We start from the raw sequence: 21,609 nt of genomic DNA, 5'->3' as shown, positions 1-21,609 counted from the left end.
CTTCTTGAACTCTTGGCATTTTTAAACTTTGCATGATTTTCTTAATAGTGAACAATCATTAAGAAGTAAAGATCTGGTAACCATCGTTTGAACTCAAATGTGGATTGCTTTATCTAGGAAATAACTTCCACATCCCCCTTTCATTTTGGATGATGCGGGCTTGGTTTTACTAAGAAGCTTCCGATCCTTATGTCGTACTAAAACTGACATTCCCATGGAATAAACATCTGAAGTTAGCACTACGCAATAAAGCCTATTTCATCTCTGCTTGACTTCATTCCTCTCCAGGTAAGGAGCCCTGCTAAAGGATTTTTATAGTTGTGAACAACCGCAATAGCAATCAGTGCTCTAGAACAGGTACATCATCAAATCTTGGCAGATTCTGATTGGGAAAGGATATACTTATTGAAACAAGTGATATAAAAATAGTTGAGAAAGTGTGTAAACCAGTAGTGTCCCTTAATAATTTTAGGACTGGAGGTGAACCCACTTGCACACAGGACAGCATTTCCAGTATCAATTAAACTTGCACCAGACCCTCTGTACGTTAGTTAGCTCCTGGCACAAGTCTCTTGTGAGTTTATTGTACAGAACTTGACAGGAATAATATAAATGAAATTGAATATCATGTAACTGGTCGAACCTTCTGAAATGCCAGCAGAGCCATAATAGCACCCAGGGGTGCTTTGTCACTGCCATCTTTAAAACGGATTTCCTAATTTTTACAAAAGAAGTTAATAAAATATATTAGCTGCTTTGTCAAAACACAAAGGACATTTCTACAAATTTCTGGAATTTATCTCAATGTGGTACATCGTAAAACACAACATGAATATCTTTATAGGTGACAACATAAAAACATATTGATCCCTAATCACAAGCATAAGAAGCTGCATTTGTGACTTTGCCTGCAAGATAAAATTATGTCAGTTGATGTCAGTTTTCTTCAAGACTTATTTTATTTAAGGAGAATGTATCAGAGCCAGAGTCAGATGCCATGTAACACTACATTTCTGGAGGGGAAAAAAGGTTTGAGTAAACCTATACTTTCCTCAAGCAATCATACATGACATGTTAGAGGCCAGTGGAGAATAAAGGCAAAGAGAGGGCAACGCTTGATGTCGTATGACAGGCATGGGACATACAACAGCAAGAGTTGGAGCGGAGACCCAAAGCCCTTCTGTGGACAATGGAACATCCCCCACAGAGGGGTCACAGGGAGGGGGAGAGTCTATCAGGGTGCAATAGATCACATCATATACCTCTGATCCCTTGAGCCTCCTCACCCCCCACTATCATGACCCCAGTGCTGCTTCCCACTCTGGACTAGACGGGAGCATGTGCATAGGTACAAGCAAGAGATAAAACTCACGACCCATGGAACCAGGAACAGGAGTGGGAACAAAGACACCAAAAGGGGAGGGGGGGGGGCACCTAGTGCAATGAATGGCACATAACCACACATTCCCATCCAGGGAGAAGAACAACAGAACGCAGAGGGGAAGGGAGGCAGTGGTCGGTGTGAGATTTGAAAATAATTAGCAATCTGTAATTTATCAAGGGACCACGAGGATTGGGAGGGTGGGGGAGGAGAGGGATGAAGGGTGGGGAAAAAGCTGATCATAAGGGCTCAATGGAAAGTAAATGTCCAGAAAAGAATGATGGAATATATGTGCAATATGTCGAATACAATTGATGTATGGATTGTAACAAAAGTTGTAAGAGCCCTCGATAAAATGATGTAAAAAAAATCATAGCAATCTTTATTACACAAAAATATCAAAATGTGAAGCTATTGTTTCTCAATGTATTCTCAGTCTAGGTCTATGCACTTCAGAAGCAGGAATTCTATCTCTTTAACCCTTCCCTGGTTTAAAAACCAGGAAAGGTATGAGTCAGGGTTATATCTTCTCACAATACTTATTCAATCTGTATGCTGAGCACATCATCAGAGAAGCTGGACTATAATAAGTCTCCCGGTCACCATGTGTCCTTCAAGAAAATCAATACTTACCCCGCCCCCGCTGGTATCTGAAAAAACAGTTGTTATAACCTACTGAGCTAACATATCTGCTTTGAATTTAGCCTGTCCCACAGATCCCCATGGAAGCCACTGTTTTAGAGTCACAGGAATGAGATGAGCCAGTCAGGGTGCAGCATAGCACTGAAGACACATACAACTTTTCTCTAGTTCTTTAATGCTTCCTTCCACCCACTATCATGACCTCAATTCTACCTTACAAATTGGACTAGACCAGAACATGCACACTGCTACAAATAAGAGCCTGCAACACAGGGAATCCAGGATAGAGAAACCCCTGAGGAACAACAATGAGAATAGAGATACCAGGAAGATAAGGGGAAGGTGGGGGGGAGAAAGGGGGAATTAATCACAAGGATCAACATATAACTCCTTCCCAGGGGGACGAACAACAGAAAAGTGGGTAAAGGGTGACAGAGGACAATCTAAGATATGAAAATAATAATCTATAACTTATCAAGGGTTCATGAGGGAGGGAAGATGGGTGGGGGGAAGGGGGGAAATGAGGAGCTGATATCAACTCCTCAAGTAGAAAAAAAATGCTTTGAAAATGATGATGGCAACATATGTCAAATGTGCTTGACACAATGGATGAATGTATGGATTGTGATAAGAGATATAAGAGCCCCCCCAAAAAGTAATTTTAAAAAGCCACTGTTTTGATTAGATCTTGTTCTTTGATTGGATGAAGACTCATTCCATGTTATAATCTGTTCCATAAACAGTCTTCATTAGTTTAGATCTCACTGAAAATATGGATTAGCTTTTTGAGCTAGCTGATCACTGAACAATGCTTTTGGCACCCATTCAGTTGTACATTTATATTATTCCTGTCAAGTTCTGTACAATAAACTCACAAGTGACTTGTGCCAGGAGCTAACTAACGTACAGAGGGTCTGGTGCAAGTATAATTGATACTGGAAATGCTGTCCTGTGTGCAAGTGGGTTCACCTCCAGTCCTAAAATTATTAAGGGACACTAGTGGTTTACACATTTTCTCAACTGTTTTTATATCACTTGTTTCAATAAGTATATCCTTTCCCAATCAGAATCTGCCAAGATTTGATGATGTACCTGTTCTAGAGCACTGATTGCTATTGCGGTAGTTCACAACTATAAAAATCCTTTAGCAGGGCTCCTTACCTGGAGAGGAATGAAGTCAAGCAGAGATGAAATAGGCTTTATTGCGTAGTGCTAACATCAGATGTTTATTCCATGTGAACATCAGTTTTAGTACGACATAAGGATCGGAAGCTTCTTAGTAAAACCAAGCCCGCATCATCCAAAATGAAATGGGGACTTGGCAGTTATTTTATGACTAAAGTTCATTTCTGCTAGTGGGATGGGTAAAAGTATTGGGGGGTCTGTTTTTGATGCTTTTTGCCCTTTTTTAAAGAAAGCGCTAGGGAACAAAATTTCCAGGACATGGTTTAGTTATAATTCCAATGATAAAAAGAGCTGTGGGGAAGAGCCCTGTGTGGCATAAGAAGAGATTGATATTGTCAAAGAAGACCTTGATAAAAGAGCTCCTTCTGTGTTCGTCTCATGATGTTCAAATGCTGAGAAGATGCCGTTGGAGACTAGTGGTGTGCTAAATAAGAAGTCTTTTGCTATTTTATTAGCTGTGAATATAAAGTTATTACACAGATCATATAAAACCATTGCTTCCCTTACAAAGTAAAAGAATTCGGACAGCTTTCTAACATGCTACTAAACAAGGCGATGGATGGCTCGAGGCGAAGTGAGATCTTTAGGCTCTCCAGTGATGCATTAACTAAATCAAAACGACAACTTTACTCATTCCAGAATGTTTTATTATAACAGCAATCTTCGAAGGCAGACACAAGAGAGTCTACTATGCTTAGATTTTAAAACATAAATAACTAATTTAATGCATCACTAGTGATGTACAATAGATGTCCTCTTGCCGCACCAACTCGAACAAGAGACTGATGTAATCTGCCAGATACTTCAAAGTAACTAGTCTGCTAAGAAGAGCACACTTCTTTTGTGCAAACCTTCCTAGTTAAAATAATTGCGGAAACTCTCTGTCAGACACTTACTAAATAAAATACCAAACCATCATTAAAATAGTACTTAATGAGAAAAAGTCCTTAAATTTATCTTGAGTAACATTAGACCTCGATATGGAAACACACTTCTACTCAAAGAAAATAGACAGCAATGGCAAAGTATGGTTATTTTAGAATTGTATATTTAAACTTAACATCTTAGAATTTTAACTACTACTTTTGTCCCTATCAGATTATTTGTACATACAGACACCGGATGCCTGACCTATGACAGAAATCCATGAGTACATCTCAGGTCTCTGCAAATCTTCCCTACAGTGTGAATGTAAAACATTTCCCAAACTCTATACTTCTAAGGTAAAAACTTAGGTCAGAGTTTCCAGGCTGTATTGTTATTATGCGTAACATATTTTTCCAAAGAAAGGACCTTACCCTTCTCTCTGCCTCTATTCTCCCTTACCTACCATGGAATTCCCATTTCTAGCCTTAATGGGAAAGTTGCAGGGCAGGGGAAGATGGAAGTGTAAAATTCAAAAAGTATTTTTAAAAAGCCTGCTTAATAAGATTATTATTCTTGGTCTGAGCCATTTGTCAATTTGTCTTTTGGCTCACAAATGCCAGACAAAATATAAATATAAATTAAGACATTTTCCATGGTTGGTACTCCTCCAGGGGACGCTAATCCTGGGCAAGTACCTATTATTCTACCAGAGAATGAGAAGCAAAGGAGTCTCCACTTCTGCAGGCCACTGGCGGTGTGTGTGTGTGTGTGTGTGTGTGTGTGTGTGTGTGTGTGTGTGTCAGGGAGAGCCACAAGTGGCACACAGGCAATGCTTTTAGGATCCTTCCCAATGGTATTCCAAAGGCCAAAGATCTAATTTCCTAATCCGTGAACAACATTTTAAATAAGGATTTTTGTAAGGCTAGTAATTGAAGGGTAGAAGACATGCCTCTTATGTGCCAATGGAAATTTTCTTTACTGAATAGCATTTCAGGGTACATACTTCCAACTAGAGTTCTCAGAATGTTAGAAGAACTGTAAAAAAGGGTTTCTCAAATTCATTGGAAAACAATTATTTTTCATTTCCTGTAACTATTGTCTATCTCCTGTCCATCAATCATCTATCAGTGTGTCCACCTGTAGTGGTATGTGGATTGATATGATGTTAGGAGCTATACCTTCAGTATTTCAAATGCCAGCAAAATCATCCAGGGTGGACAGGATTAAGTGGAGCTTCTGGATTAAGATTGCCTAGGAAGAAAGATCGGTGATCTAGCTGTAAAAATTAGCCAAAGAAAACCCTATGGAGCACACCAGGACAGTGTGCAGTTTAGTGCTGGAAGATGAGTCTCCTAGATCGGAAGGCGCTCAGAATACAGTGATCCAGCAATGGACTCAAACATACAAACAAAGGTGCAGATGGCATAGGACTCTGTTGTGCACAGCGTTACCATGAATCAAAGCCAACTTGGCAGATGCTAACCAACAATCATATTCCCTTTACTAATGAACTGACTGTAAATCCTTGTGTTGTTTGCAAATTTTTAGAGGCTTCCTATGATTCCTGGATAGAATTCAAACTCATTGTTCTGGTATCCCAAACTTAGCACCTTTCCCTTTTATCCTGGCTCACATTCCCAGTAAGGCCCAAGTATCAATGTTATACTTCCACCAAAAGGCTACGTCAACTCTATGTGCCTTACTCCACCATAGTCCATATCTGGGCTCCTGCCAGCCCCCTGCCACACTAGTGCTTTTTCTCCACTGCCTAGAGGAAAACTTAGCTTATCCTCCCAACACATGCAATTTTCCCATTCAAAATCACCCTTCCCCTGCCGCCAAAAGTCCTTCAACATTCTGCTCCTAGGTCAGTTATCTTTTATATGCATTATAGATTTTCTCCTAATCCAAATGATCAATTCTTAGGGGCATCCAATTCTGAGACACTCCTTTTAATTCACGTGTTCCATATGGCCACCCTGCCTTGTATGTAGCAGCAGCAGCAGCAGCAGGCATTCAATAAAGGTTTATTGAGTGAATTAACTTTTATGTAATCATAATCTTTTATTCTGGATTTATTCTTTTTTGAGCAGAAACCGATGGTAAAAAGCTGTTACTGTCTGTAATCTCCCTTCAAAAGCAAGCAACAGAAATGATTAGTTTCTCCATTATAAATTCAATTGAAGGTGAGACCAAAGAGAGGTCCCATTCATAAAAAAACGAGCCCATGGAAACCCATTAACAATGCTAATGCCAGAAACGAAGCAATAGGTGCTGAAGGATAGGTTTTCCTTGCAACCGTGAAAAATATATACTACACATCAAAGTGAGCATGGGAGAAATAGAAATGAATATGGGGTACAATGAAGTGTTTTATAATGGAATATATTGAATGTATTCTTCAATCCCTATGGAAGTGGTCAAATTTTGAAACGTCCAGAATCCAGGAGACTTCCAGTCATAGCAAGGCTCATTTCTTTGAGGGACATACGGTTCTCTAGTCTGCAGAGTTCTACCATCTAAATAAACCTAGAAGCCTCTCATCAGAGAATTCACGAAAGTGTTTCCTTTCATGGAATTGACCTAAACAGTGAGCCCTAATTTGATAAATCACTCATCTACAACAAAACCAAAAAGCCAAAAAGCAAAACAAAAATAACCCCACACCCCAACACCCTGCTTATTGTTTAAAAAGCCACCACACTTCATTTGCACCCCGTAGGGACGATGAATCAACCTTGGCTGAATGAATAGACAGATGACTGCCTCCCTTTAATTACAATATTAAATAAAAGCATGTTGACAAGTGACGCAATGTTAACATCTGAGCCTGGCTCGCAGGGGGAGGAGCTGAAAATTGGCCTCTAGGCTGAGATTTGAGAGATGGCTCCTCCAGTTTTCGGCTGCTTCTGGTTCTACAGAACAATAGCTCCAGGGAAACACGATTCATCTTTGATAGTCTTGGACTGGACTTAATCCCTCCCTCCAAGCAAACAAAATTCAGTTTGTGTTGGAAAATAAAACAAAATTAAAAATCATGCTGCATTTCAAATCTATCTGGAGATTAAAAGAACAAAATAAAAGGCAGATTAGGAGAAAGAAAAGTACTCCTAAGAGAAGGAAAATCACAAATAATGTTAGTATTCAAAACAAAAACGGGCTGTTATTTGAAGACCTAAATCAAGAACACCTTTGTGTAACACTTTGAATGTAATTTTTACCCCTCTCGGGCTATTTTTAAGCATATCCCAAGCCCCATTTAATTAATAAGAGCTCCAGAAACATTTTATATTCACAAAAGTCCCCAAAGGACAGCATCGTACAGCAGAAAATACTGCATACGAATGACTTCTGATAGCTCCCCACCAGCTGCAACCGGATCCAGTGGCTTACTTCAAATGGAATCGATCATTGAGACCCATGTTCTTCAACAGTTTCCCAGGGTCTCTTGGCACAACATTGTGAATGTCCCAAGACAGTCATAAATGATTCAGCAGACAAAGTATAGCTCCGTCTTCCTTCCTCCACATGACAAGATCCCTTACACATCACAGAGAATACGTACTTCCAATGTACAGAGTGCTGGGTTTTTTAATGATGGACTTAAAGACCATGGAGAAGAAGTGACAGCCCAGGGTGCCAGAGTCCCTCTCTGGCAGCTTACTTTTGCCACCTAGTGGGGGAGGCAGTTTTATGGTCAAGTTTTATGTTTTGCCTAAGGATTATCTCCTTTTCAGATCTAAGAGTAGGAATCAGCTAATTAGAAAATGTTCAACCATGCTTTTCTTTCTTTGGGGAGATTTGAGATACACATGCACACACATATGTATATATACACACATACAACCTTAGGTAATTTCTTCAAATTGGTCTGCATCATACTTATAGGTTTTTTCCCCCCAAGCAGTTAGTTTTTCACTACATTGATTAGAGAATTCAGGGTAAATTAAAACCTGTTTGTATAAAACTTATGCTTTGTAATTTGGCAGGGAATCAAAGTGGCTATTTTCGAGCCTTTACCTAGCTCCATCCCTACCTAGAAGGCGTTCACAAGGGCCATGTTTTTTCATATTGACTCGGAGACAAAATGTGCACTGTGATCCCTCCTTCTCTTTGCCACTTGAATCTCAAGCCTTCAGTTACCTACGAGCTAGTATTTTTGGGCTTCACACTTACTACACCTCAAACCCAAGTGTCATCCTCCAAGAGAATCAAGTTGGCTGCCCTTGCAAGCCAGTGCAGGGGGTTAATCAACCAAGCTGCTGTCTAAGTTTGATTGTGCGTGTCAGTTATGGTGTTGACCAAGGACGCTGAAAGTACCTAGACACCAGGAGACCCACCGAATGTGCCTGGAAGGCAGTACAGCCAGAATGTTCCTTAGAGGCGGGATGGCAAGACTTTGTCTCGCAGACTTTGGACACAGACACTGGAGAAGGGCATCGTGCTTAACAGCGGGCGAGTGAACACCACAGACTGGCGCAGTGGCTGAAACAAAGGGCTGACAATAGGGCAGCGTCCGTGAAGATGGCGCGGATCTGGGCAGTGTTTCATTCTGTTGTGCTGAGCGTTGTTGCTATGAGTCGGAGTCCACTCAATGCCAGTGGAGTGTAGAAATCAACGAGCCGTCAGAAGTTAGGGTCAATTACCTCCCTCCCGGGGATCACCTCTCAACAATTCTAGGAGGAACATGCGCCTCTGATCAATCAACCAAATGACACCAAAAGGCATTTAGAAGACGAGGAGGAGCGGGAAAGATGGGAGGATGGAAATGGGGATCTCAGGGAGGAAGTGGGAAGAGAGTTTCTACTTGAGGGGATTACCAGGGAAGTCACAAAACAGTATGTGTACAAATTGTTGAATTTTCTCTGTAAGCTTTCACCCAACACACATTAAAATGTTCTTTTAAAAGAAAAGAAGAAGAAAAAGAAGTTAAGAGTCAATTTACTGGGCTGGGTTATAGGAAACTTCATAATCAAGAGTTAGGGTGGAGCAGTAATAATTAACAGGAATTGAGGTCAGGAACATAGGAAATTTGAGGCACGTCACGAAGCCTGCGTCCTTAGACTTGAGCTACATCCAAGTGTCAAGAGGGCTGAGCCTAGTGCAGACCTGGAAGGCCTGGACCTAGACCCACACGGTGATAATTCAACCTTTGTCTCAACTGTAAGCACACATCCCCACATCCTCCACAGAGAGTTGCTTGTCCCGGGAGATTTCTGACCCAAATAGATAATTGGTTTGACCACAGTGTACAGTGTTCTGAATGGCACTATAATTCTCTAGGTCTCTGAGGCGTCTAAGTAGTAAAGCTTTTTGGTTTTTAAAAAATTTTTGCTGATGTACTAGCAAAAATGCATTCACCATGAATTATTTTAGTACATTTATGAAGTTAGGACATTTTCATCACTAAAAAATGTGTCTCCCATGTCAATTTTCAGTCTCTGCTCCTACTCTTAACCCAAGGCAACTGATGATCTGCTTTATATTCTATAGATATTTGCCCTGTCTGGAAATTTCATATAAATAGAAATATACAATATGAGGGGGTACCTCGAAAGAAAAAACATAGATTTCCTCCCCCAAAGCTACATATTAATTGTTTTTAACAAAACAACCTTATTATCTCCAAAGTGCTCTCCATTATACTTAACAGCTTTGTCAAATCTGCGATTCCATTTTTTGTAAACATTTTTCAAACTCATGTTTGGATGGCTGACAGCACCTCCCTCGTTTTTTTCTTCACTTCTTCTACATCATCAAATTGCTGTCCTTTCACACCCCTCTGCATTTTTGGAAACAGAAAGAAGTCACACTGAGAGAGGTCAGGTGAGGAAGGTGCTGGGCAAGAGAGGCATGCTGATTTTTGCCCTAAACTAGCACACTGAGATACCTGTGTGAGTAGGGATGTTGTCATGGTGGCAAAACCAGTCCCCCATCTGCCACAAAGCAGGCCTTTTTTGCCGCACACCGTTATATTATCTTTTCAGAACTTCTACGTAGAAAGCATGGTTAACAGTCTGACCTACTGTGTGAATATAAAACATTTCCCAGACTCTACACTTTGAAAGGTAAAAACTCAGGTCAGTTTCCAGGGCATATTGTTATTATGTTTAGCGTTATTTTCCAAAGAAAGTACCTTACACTTCTCTCTGCCTCTACTCTCCCTTCATACCATGGAATGCCCACTGCCAGCCTTAATGGGAAGGGGGGCGGGAAGAAGAAAAGAAAAGAGGGAAATGTAAAATTCAGCACGTATTTTTTAAAAGCCTGCATAATAAGATTATTATTCTTGGTCTGGGCCATTTGTCAATTTGTTTTCAGGAAGTTGACAGACGTCCAGAAAGAGGTTTGTCATCAATAGACCTTTCACCGTTTTTGAAATGAGAAAACCACTCATATATTTGAGGGTTTTCCTAGAGTGCTGTCCTTGTAAAGTGTGTTCAACATCACAACAGTTTCTGTGGTACTTCTCCTGAGCAGGAAACAAAATTTCACAGCCACACGCTGTTCTCTTAAATTGGCCATCACAAAAAAATGAGGTTTGAGTGAAACTGCTTTTACGAAAAAATTCACTGTGACCAGAGAGCACCAGGTGTGGGGTGCACTAACGCAGAGCAAGTTGCTTGATACTCGCCTAGCGGGAAAAAATGCATACTACAAAAGCTCCACTCAGCGGAGCTTTTTCCATTTTGGGGGGTACCCCCTCATATGTGATCTCTTGTGCCTGGCGTCTTTCATGCAGCATGTTTTGGAGGTTCATTATGTTGTAGCATGTACCTGCAGTTTGTTCTTATTAATTCTAAATCCTGTTATATGGCTATACATTGCTTATCCATTCATCAGTTGGTGGGCATTTGGACTGTCTTCAGTTTTTTATGATAAATAATGCTGTTATGCTACAATTAATTATGAAATAATTCCTGTACATCTTTGTGCAAACATACGTCAATGTACCTTGGATACATGCTCAGGAGTGAAACATTGGATCATGTGATAATTTTTAAAAAATAATTTTATTGGGGGCTCATACAACTCTTATCTCATGTGATAAATGTATACGATCTTTAACTTTTTAGAAAACTGCTAAACTCGTTTCCAAAGTGCCTGTGCACATTCAGAATCCCACCCGCAATGAGGGCCCTAGTGCCTTTTCTCCATATCCTGGTCAGCATTTCTTACTGTCTTTTTAGGCATAAGCATCTTAGTGGCTACCTGTACCATGTTATCAATTCATGACCTCACTGCATTTCCTTGATGGTTCATAATGTTGAGCATCTTTTCAAGTACTATTAGCTCATCATTTTTTATTTGTTAAAATGTCTATTCATATTTTATTCTTTTTAAATGAATAATCTCCTTATTGAAATCTAAGAGTTACTTACATATCCTGAAACAAGTCATTTATTAGAAAGTAATTTGCAAATATTTTCTTGTATTTGCTTAGTTGTTTTTTCGTTTTCCTACTGAGGTCTTTTGAAGCACATTAGATTGAAATTTTGATAAGTCTAATGTACCAAGAAGAATCCATGTATTTCCATGGCGAAGTATCATGCAAAAAGAACAAACATTTATATTTGAAGAGGTCTAGCCAGATGCTCCTTAGAAGCAATGATGGTCAGATGTCATCTTGTGTACTTGAGACATATTATCAAGAAAGACGAGCCCCTGGGAGAGGATTGCATGTTGGGTAAAGTCGTCGAAGAGCAGAGAAAGAGAGGCAGGCCCTTGATGAGATCTACTGGCACAGTGCCTTCAACAACCCACTCAGCTAGCACAGCAGTTGTGAGGATGGCACCACCCTGGGCAGTCTTTCCATCCCGATGGCCGGGGTCACTCTGGATGTGCACAAACCCAAGGGCACCTAACACCAATGTACCAACTTCTTCTTCTGTCATTCGATTGGGAGCTCTCACAGACATCATAGCAGTCCATAGTTCAGTCATGTACCAATTGCTTCTTTAATAGACCATGCTTTAGGTGCTGTATCTTTCTTTGCCTAACTTCAAGTGGTAAAAATGTCCTTCTTTGTTTCTTTCACAAATTCAATGGTTTTATGTTTTCCACTTAACGCCAATATCCATTCTGAGAGCTAATTTTTGCACATGATAAGAGGTTAGGGGCTAAATGCATGCTTTACAAATGGATATCTAATTGTTCCAAACACTGTTTGTTGAAACAATTGTCCTTTCCCCCATTAAAATCTTAGCATCTTTATCAAAAATGGTTGAACTTAAATAATTCTGGGTTCTCAATTCTGTTCCAGTGAGCTACATGCTTTTCATTCTGTCACGAACTTGATAGCATAAAGTTATTTATTGTAAATGTTGAAACTGAGTAATGTTAAGTCTCCCAAATTTGTTCTTCCCTTTAAAATCTATTTTAACTATTTTTAGTAACTAACATTTAGAAATAAATTTTAGGGTACACACTGGGCTGTGATCCCCAAGGTCAGTAGTTTTAAATCACCAGCTGTACCAGAGTGTGGGCGAAAAGACAGGGCTTTCTTTACTTATAAGGCCTGGGGAATCCCCTCTGAGCATGGACCAGGGATGTGAATAGCCTTGCTACCGTGCAGAATGCACTGCAAAGTGGATTCTTGCAGATGCAGTTAGGTTAAAATTTAGTCTCATATCGTTTGATCTCCCTTATGATACATTTAAATTTAACATTTTCTGCCTTTCAGTAGAGCTATTTTAATTGTTCTTTTTCTCTCTGCCATATGCAAGTGGTTATCAAGGTCTACTGATTCTTCCTCTGAAATGTCTGAGAGAGAAGCTGTTTTCCTTGCCATTTTTGGAACCATCAGCATTGACAAAACTCGCACCAATTCCTCCATTACTATAGTTGCAGCCTCCTTCGCCATCATAGCTCTGCCTGTATCCGGTGGCCAAGTTGATCTTAGAGACACTAGCACAGCCATATCCCTTGCTCCAGAATAAAGAATCACTTCTTCTGCTATGAGCTTGCAATATTTATACAGATTGGGCTAATACTTAATTGCCTTTTGATCTCATGGAACACCACTCAGTCCTGGAGGGGTTACCAAGTTGAATTTCTCTACCTCCATATATGCGTATTTAGGGCCAACTTCTGTGTCTCTACATTTTCTCATGCTGTTTCTCTTAAAAGGCATGTCCTTATAATTTGTCTTTCAATTTTTGGTCCACCAACTCCTAAAGAAGTGGACTCAGATGAATGCTTCTGCTCCTCAACTTCATAGCCCTTCAATATTCATATGAACATATACAGATATTTTTTAAAGCATCTCAGACACTCGGTCATGGTCCTTTATAAATGGCCCTCAACTATTTTCTGTATGTGGGTAGTTTCTCCAACTTGTAATTACACTCACTGTGAAAGCTTTTATTTTATTATTTGTTAGTATACAGTGTAGTGGTAGACAGACACCCTTTATGATGGTTGAATGAATAAATTAAAATACTACATACTTTGTATGGAAATTTTAGAACATCCTGAAAGAAAAATGATGACTGAGGTAGTTAGTTTATTGTGCCAACCTAGCCAATAAACACACGTGGGATTAACTAAAGGGCGGAGAGAGAAATGGCTTGGCGAGCCTTGCTTTCTTGTCTCTTGCTCTTTGATCATCGGACCAGTGTGTGGCTGCCTTGCTTGTTCTTTGCCTCAATTTGCAAGCTACACTACCTATGGGACACCTAACCTGTGGACTGTGTCGCTGGAATTTGAGGTTCCTTCAAGACTTGCTTCGCCACACCATTGGAATTTAGATCTCTTGAGCTGGGGACTGTCGGACCTTGTCATCTGGTTGACTGTTGGTGACCTGCCTTGCTGTTTGCTGCCTGTGCCCGGATAGCCTGAATTGGTCTACAGAGGACAACCTGGCAGCCCTCAAGACTTGAAGGATTGCCAGTGTCTCACAACTGTCTCACGGGAGTGACTTGCACTGAGCCATTTGTACTGCTTTATAATTAAATTAACTGTTTATTTCTTCTGTTATCTATCTATCTATCTATCTGTATAAATATATATAACATTATTAACATTCTGGTTTTGTTTCTCTAGAGAACCCTGTCCAACACAATGACTTTCTGGTGTCGTGTTATTGTTGCAGGTCGAGCCAGTTATTAACAGGTTAGAAAGTGAACTTTCTCTAAGAATTCTCACATATCTCTCTGAGAGCAAGGTCAATTTAAAAATTATTTCATAATTAATGTGGTAATGGAAGCAGCCAATAAGATCAGATAAGCAAACAAGAGCCAAAGCTCCTCTGGGACCAAGCAATGACCCATCCATCCATTCCTGGGTCCTGGGGAAGTCTGTCCGAGATCCTGGACCGAGGCCAGGATGGTGGAGGGAGATTCACGGGGCAGCAAGTTACGACGTGTTCAACACTTTTACTTATTGATATAACCATACAACTGAACACAGAGCACATATCTTTTCTTTCTTTCTTCTTTTGCCAGCAAGTAAACTGTTACTCTCTGGGTTTTCAGATGGCTGTGGACTATATATATCTATATCGTGGAATTCTGTCACAGGTGGGCACTCTCGGCTGGAGTGTGACTACGAGGACTATCACTCTGCGCAGTGCTCTTGCTGCCATGGAGTCGGCTCTGGTTCTGCGACACGGTGCGAGAACTGCACTGGTGGGTTTCCAGGACTCACTGTTCATGGGAGTCAAAAGTCTCCTCTTTCTCCCTCGGATCTTCTGGTAGTTTTCAACTACTAATCTCATGGTTAACAGCCCAAGGCCACCCACTACACCAACAGGACCTAGACAAGAACAGCAAATCCTTAGAAGCCAGCTTCATAGGAGAGTTGAGCAGTACAAGCTCAGAGGCGTAAGCCATGAAAAAAATTATATATTATCAGGGTTCATGGGGTGGGGAGATGAGCTGATACTAAGGGCTCAAGTAGATAGAAAATGTTTTGAAAACGATGATGGACAAATGTGCTTGACAGAATGGATAGATGTATGGATTGTGATAAGAGCTGTAAAAGCCCCCAGTAAAATGATAAAAAAAAAATCAGGGGGCACAAAGAGCCAGGAGATCAGGAGTAAGCAACTGAGCAAGTCACCAGAAATCAAGAGTTCAAAAGGAAGGAGGTAGGAGTTGTCAAGCTGAAGATAAGAAAGTTGTGGTGTCAGCAAACAGCCTGGGAAACAAAACTGAATCAGCAACATGGAAACGCTGACAGCCAGGCACCCTCTCCTCAAGTCAAGAAAGTTCTTATCTGCTTCCTTCTCCGGCGAAGAAGACGACGAGCTTCTACAGGTGGATCGACAGCGGCTGCGCGGTGAGCCGGGTCATAAGAACCACTGTGAGGATGGTGCAGGACTGCGTTTCGCCCTGTTGCACACAGGGCTGCCCAACTGGATGCAACCTAACCACCACACAGCAGACACATATGTGAAGGCGTGGTCTGGCCCTGCACGGAAGGTGAGGGGACTCAGGTAGAAACCTCCTTTTACAGTGATCAACGGAAGTATGGGTTCTTGTGGCATGGTGATGTCAGAAAAACAGTACTGGCGCTGACCCAGGGGTGCTGGTAGCACATCACCGTACCGACTAGGAACAGCAACAAAAGACACCCTTACACCTGCTGCACCCTTAGTAGTTCATTTTCACATAGGTTCAATATTTTGGAGTTAAAAAACAAAACAAAAAACCTTCGGCTATCTGGGGTCTTAAAGGCTTGAAGGAAACAAGCTTTCATCTAGCTCAGAAGCAACAAAGCCCACATGGAAGAAGCATACCAGCCTGTGCGATCATGAGGTGTTGAAGGGATCAGGTATCAGGCATCAAAGAACAAAAAACCATATCATTGTGAATGAGGGGGAGTGCGGAGTGGGGACCCAAAGCCTATCTGTAGGCAACTGGACTCCCCCTTACAGAAGGGTTGCGGGGAGGAGACGAGACAGTCAGGGTGCAGTATAGCACTGATGAAACATACAACTTACCTCTAGTTCTTTAATGCTTCCTTCCCCCCATTATCATGATCCAAGTTCTACCTTCCAAATCCAGCTAGACCAGAGCATGTACACTATACAGATAAGAACTGGAAATCCAGGACAGATGAACCCCTTAGGACCAGTGGTGAGAGTAGTGACACCTGGAGGGTGGAGGGAAAGTGGGGTACAAAGGGGGAACCAGTCACAAGGATCTATATATAACCTCCTCCTTGGAGGATGGACAAGAGAAAAGTGGGTGAAGGAAGTTGTCAGACAGTGTAGGACATGGCAAAATAATAATAATTTATAAATTACCAAGGGTTCATGAGGGAGGGGGTATGGGGAGGGAGGGGAAAAATGAGCTGATACTAAGGGCTCAAGTAGAAAGCAAATATTTTGAGAATGAGGGTAATAAATGTACAAATATGCTTGACACAATGGATGTATGTATGGATTGTGATAAGAGTTGTATGAGCCCCCAATAAAAAGATTTTTTTTAAAAAACCCAAACCTTCAATTTTTTCCAGCTGTGGATAAAAAAGAGAAACCAAATAACTACCTTTGGAAACCAAAGAAACCAAAAATACCTTTGGAAAAAGGTATTTTTCCAAAAAATATCAGTCTGAAAAGGCATTAGGCTATCAGCTTAGACATAAAGAAAGTAGGCCAAATAACTATTACCAACGAACGAATTAGAAAACTTTGAAAAAATACCCAATAACTGTTGTGTCTGAAAGAGACTTGGGGGAAGACGGAGACACATGGCTTAATTGAAGGTATAGTGGTAGGAGAGAGATGGTTACGGCTTTTCTGTTTTAACTAGTGTAATAAATCACACAGAACACCATAACTGGAGTTTACAAGGAAGGTAATACTCTGTTCACAGTAAAAGCGACCTCCAGTGGTCAGTAACCTTCCCAAATCTGTGGCCGAGGGACCCATATTCCATTGATCATCGCTTTTTAGGAGCCTACGTAGGCTGCAGTCCGCACTAGAACGTTCACATCCATTTAACCAATGATATACACATAGTATGTACTGGTTTCACAATGTATTTTGTTACGGCTCGTTAATATGGGCTGTTAAGTCACAAAACTCTGAAAAATATCTCCCCAGTGATCTTCAAATCAGTATCAAATACATAAATATACTGAACAGTAGGGATATTAAGTTCTTACCTTACCTAAGTTTTTAATTTAGAAGAAACATCAAGGATGAGAATACTGAATTAAACCATTAAGGAATTACTGACATTGCAGGGAACAAAACTTATTAGAGGAAATCTAGAAAACACTCTCTATATTTCATTTCCTCTAAGATCACTGACTATCTTCAAAGCGATCGTCTGCTTTGAAACTCTGCGCTCCAGGTAACGGACAGGTAACAGCTACAGGTACAGATTACATAACCACATGGAAAGACTTTTTTTGCTGTAACTGGGGAAAAGTCAGGGTCTTTTTGTTTAGTTTTGTTTTATGGTTAGAAGCCCAATGCTCAACCTCCAGCATCTAAAAGTTCACACTTTCTGCTAATTCAAACGGGGGATGTGGGGGGAAGGGGAGGAAGAAAAGCAATAAGTAAATTCATGGGATTTGAATATAGTCCAAAATTATTTTATAGCACAAGTTAATAGGTCACTAGCGTACACCACATCACGAGATACATGCAGCCTCTTAGGAATGTCGTCGCGGTGCACTCTGCATAACTGGAATTACAGTCAGTTATCAAACATCCGCTTTCCATCTGCCCACTAGATGCTAAGGTGTGGCAAAAGAAAAGCTTCCCGCTACCTTCCCTTTTCACTCCCACTGGTTCTGGAAACTGCTTATACATTTATCATGAAGCACGATTGCGGGTACAAGAAAATATCCCCTATTATTTAAAACGACAACAGTCCAACTATGAAATGCTTCAAAATGAGCTCTACCTGAACAAGGACACAAAAGCAACCTTGGCTATGAACAAACTTTCTTTCACCGTTCTGATGAATACTGATAATGACAGATGATCCCTTAGGGAATAAAACTGGTTTCCACTGCTAATAAATTTAAAATTCACCATCAAGTCTAACACGGGCAATATTTCCTGAAGAGAACGACCTCTGACTGATGAGAGAGCTCGTGGCTAAGCTAACATTTGAGATGGATTTCAAAAGGTGAAAGCCGAGGGCTGGTCCTTAGAGTCCAAGACTCTCAGCAAGCTTCCTGGGAGGGGCAGACAGTGGACAGTTTGGGTTGGACAGGTCTAAAGGTAAGGTCTTGATGTAACTACTCCTCTCGGCTGCTGTCCTGTGCAAACAGCCAGGCACAATCCATAGAAGGAAGGGTATAAAACATAAATCAAACTTGAGTCCAGTCTGACCTCCCCCACAGTGGGGTGAACCAAGAGGAAACATAACAGATCAGCAACGGGAGCAGAGCAAAGCCACAACCCCCCTGAGCAGCCCCTCCCAAATAGACTTCAGGCTAGGAGGTGCAGTTCCCAGAATCCCCGAGCACTGATGGGGAGGTAATCGTAAAGGTCACTGGACAGACCTGAATTATGTATGGTTTTTCATTTTGGAGGGAGTCTGGGCTAGTTTTTTCCCCCCCTTTTCTTTTTCTTCTTTTTTCTCTCTTTTTATTCAATCTTTTGTTTTGTCTCTGTTATTGTTGTTTTGCCTACCTATATAAGATAGGCATGGGAAGCAAGCCAAGGAGAAAGCAACAGGACCGATGGTTCTGGAGGGACTTGTGGGGAGGGAAAGGAGTGGTGAGTAAACAACGCCATAGACAGGGGAACAACTAGGGAATTAAAAGCAACGAGGAGGACATAGAGATCCCAGAGGTGTTGGATCAACAGCAATCTAGCTGAGAGGAATTACTAAGAGGCAGTAGAAGGGCAAGTGTGATGGTGGGGTAGGAGGAAGGTAAAAAGAAACAGAGGAAATATCTAGGAAGCAAAGCTATGAATAGAATTATAAACATAGGTGTGGACATAATATAAATATATTAATTCATAAAAATACAGGTATTGACCTATGTACATATATTTATATGGCAATACATTGAGGAAGTGGATGAACTCTGGGCCTCTGCTCAAGCCCTGCCTCAACACAAGAACACTTTTCTAACAAACTGGCATTCCGTGATACTTACCCTTTGACAAGATAGCTGAAGACAAAAAAGGTACATAAGCAAATGTGGTGAAGAAAGCTGATGGTGCCCGGCTATCAAATGATATGGCATCTGGGTTCTTAAAGGCTTGAAGTTAAATAGGCGGCCATCTAGCAGAGAAGCAACAAGCCCACATGGAAGAAGCTCATCAGCTGTGTGATCATGAGCTATCAATGGAATCAGTTAACAGGTACCAGAAGACCCAAAACTACAACAACAAAAAACAGATTGTTGAGAATGAGGGGGGTCAAAGCAGAGACCCAAAACCCATCTGTAGATAACAGGACAGCCCCTCACAGAAGGATCACAAGGAAGGGATGAGTCAACCAGAGCAACGAAACACACAATCTTCCTCTGGTTGCTGAGGCTTCCTCACCCCCCCACTCTCATGACCCCAGTCCTGCCTTTCAGCTCTGGCTAGACTGGAGCATGTACACTTGGTACTGTTAAGAGCTCAGACACAGGGATTTCAAGTCAGATAAACTCCTCAGGCACAGAAAGGGGAGTAGCAATAGCAGGATAGGGGGAAGGTAAGGAGAGGAGGGGAAGAAGGGGGAACCGATCGTAATGATCCACACATAAGCCGCCCACCCAGGGGGATGAACGACAGAAATGTGGGTGAAGGAAGACAGCAGTCGGTGTAAGATATGAAAACAATACTAATTTATAATTTATCAAGGGGTCACGATGGTGGGAGCGGGGTGGGGGGAGGGAAAAAGGAGGAGCTGATAACAAGGGCTCAAATATGTTTAGAAAATGATGGCAACATATGTACAAATATGCCTGATACAATTGATGTATGGAATGCTGTAAGAGCTATAAGAGCCCCCCAGTAAAATGATTAAAAAACCCCAACCTTTGCATAGGGACCCTATATGGAAAATTCCATATAATTCTCATGTGCCACAATATTATTCTCTTGGGTTTTTTCCCCCCAACACATCTCAATATGTGAGAGCCATACTTAGTCCATAGGACATACACAATCAGGTGGTGTTCTAGATCATTCCACAAGCCAGAGTGTGCTGATTCTGTTGTAGGCCAGGACTGAGGAGTTGCTTTTTCCTGCTAAGGTATTTTTTGAAGATAGAATAGAATTCTCTTTCTATAAAATATATTTGGTAAAATGGAAATGTTGCATAGTTAAATAGTGAAGAAGAAACATTGGTCCTACAATCAATAGAAGTTTCATACATTGATAGCATTTATATATATAATCTGAACGCATTTCCCATCAATGAACATTAGAATTGATATGTCTTTTTACTACTTCATAGAAAGCAAATGAAGATCAAGTTATTTTTGAAGTTTGGCAGCCTCGGTCCACTAGACACAACCAATGGTCAGTAACCATACTTCCACTTCCCACACCTGATGAAAGCGCTCAGCACTGTCTGTGGTTTGATATGAGAAACAAGCCAAGCACTGAGCACCAATCATACACTGGACCTGAGTCATGTAAAGAATTCCAGAATCCTATGGCACTTACCTCTAAAAATATGGGGGTCTGTTGTTATGTAATACTAGCTTTTAAGTATGTTTTTGATATTAATAAATGGCCTTATCTGTCTTAGGCAACTGTTGCTCAGACTTAGGAAGTCCATGTCTCCTTAGATTTCTGAGGTGCAACGGGTCTGGGTGCACCCTGATTTGCAGACTAGCTTGTGGGATGCTGGAATCGGGAGGCAGTGGCTGGACCTGGAAGGTGATTTGGGGCACTGAGAAGGGAGTGCGCATCTGCATGCTGGGTTAGAAAAGGGAAAGTTACAAACAGATCTGTAAATGAATAATATACCCGTAGGACAGTTACATGCACCCAGAGTATGTGAGCACTTTTGAGGTCACTGTGTGAACGTATCGTGGTCTTTCACAAAAGTGTTCCTTAGTGGGCTAGCACCACCAGCGGAAGCACAGTGGGATAAACATTCGATTTTTCTCCCTGCGTCTGCCAACTCCATGCCATTCTAATTGTCCAGAATGTCATTTAATCCAATAAACATGGGCTGAGTGCCAGAGCGTCAACAGGGACCACGAAGGGCACCTCGTGGCATTTTGCTAGACCAGGGGTCGGCACGCTTTTGAGATGGAAGCGCCAGTCTTTTCCCTCACAATTGAAAAACGATCCGAGAGGCATGAATATATTTTTACAAATGAATGGAACCACCTGAGCGATATGAAATTATCTGAATAATATCCTTTAAAGTTGTTCAATTTTACTTCGGAGTCACATGTACAAACCGAAAGGGACCCATATGGCTCACGAGCCGCCGTCTACTGACCCCTGGGCTAGCTCAACATGCAAATAAACGGACATGGAACAGCGTACTGTAACAAGCACAGGCAGAGCACAGATGAAAGGAGTTTGAATCCCTCTGTGAGGTTGGAGGGATTCTTGGGAAGGGTGTGTGTGTGTGTGTGTGTGTGTGTGTGTGTGTGTGTGTGTG

General features: G+C 41.3%; 2 protein-coding genes across 5 annotated transcripts in view; one reads left to right on the top strand and one right to left on the bottom strand.

Moving 5' to 3' along the window:
• Positions 1–21,609, bottom strand: part of STAU2 (staufen double-stranded RNA binding protein 2) — a 316,631-nt gene that overhangs the window by 85,618 nt on the left and 209,404 nt on the right. The window lies entirely within an intron of this gene.
• The window catches only part of LOC101646628 (dihydrofolate reductase-like), a 38,190-nt gene continuing 31,821 nt past the window's right edge, over positions 15,241–21,609 (top strand). Inside the window, 1 exon segment of the mRNA XM_045286585.1 lies at positions 15,241–15,355. Coding sequence (XP_045142520.1) covers positions 15,241–15,355 — 115 coding nt within the window.

This window comes from Echinops telfairi, unplaced genomic scaffold (assembly GCF_000313985.2).
Source record: "Echinops telfairi isolate 266 unplaced genomic scaffold, ASM31398v2 ScPeMD7_1;HRSCAF=3_0, whole genome shotgun sequence".
NCBI lineage: Eukaryota > Metazoa > Chordata > Mammalia > Afrosoricida > Tenrecidae > Echinops > Echinops telfairi.
This window is presented reverse-complemented; position numbering and strand designations above follow the sequence as displayed.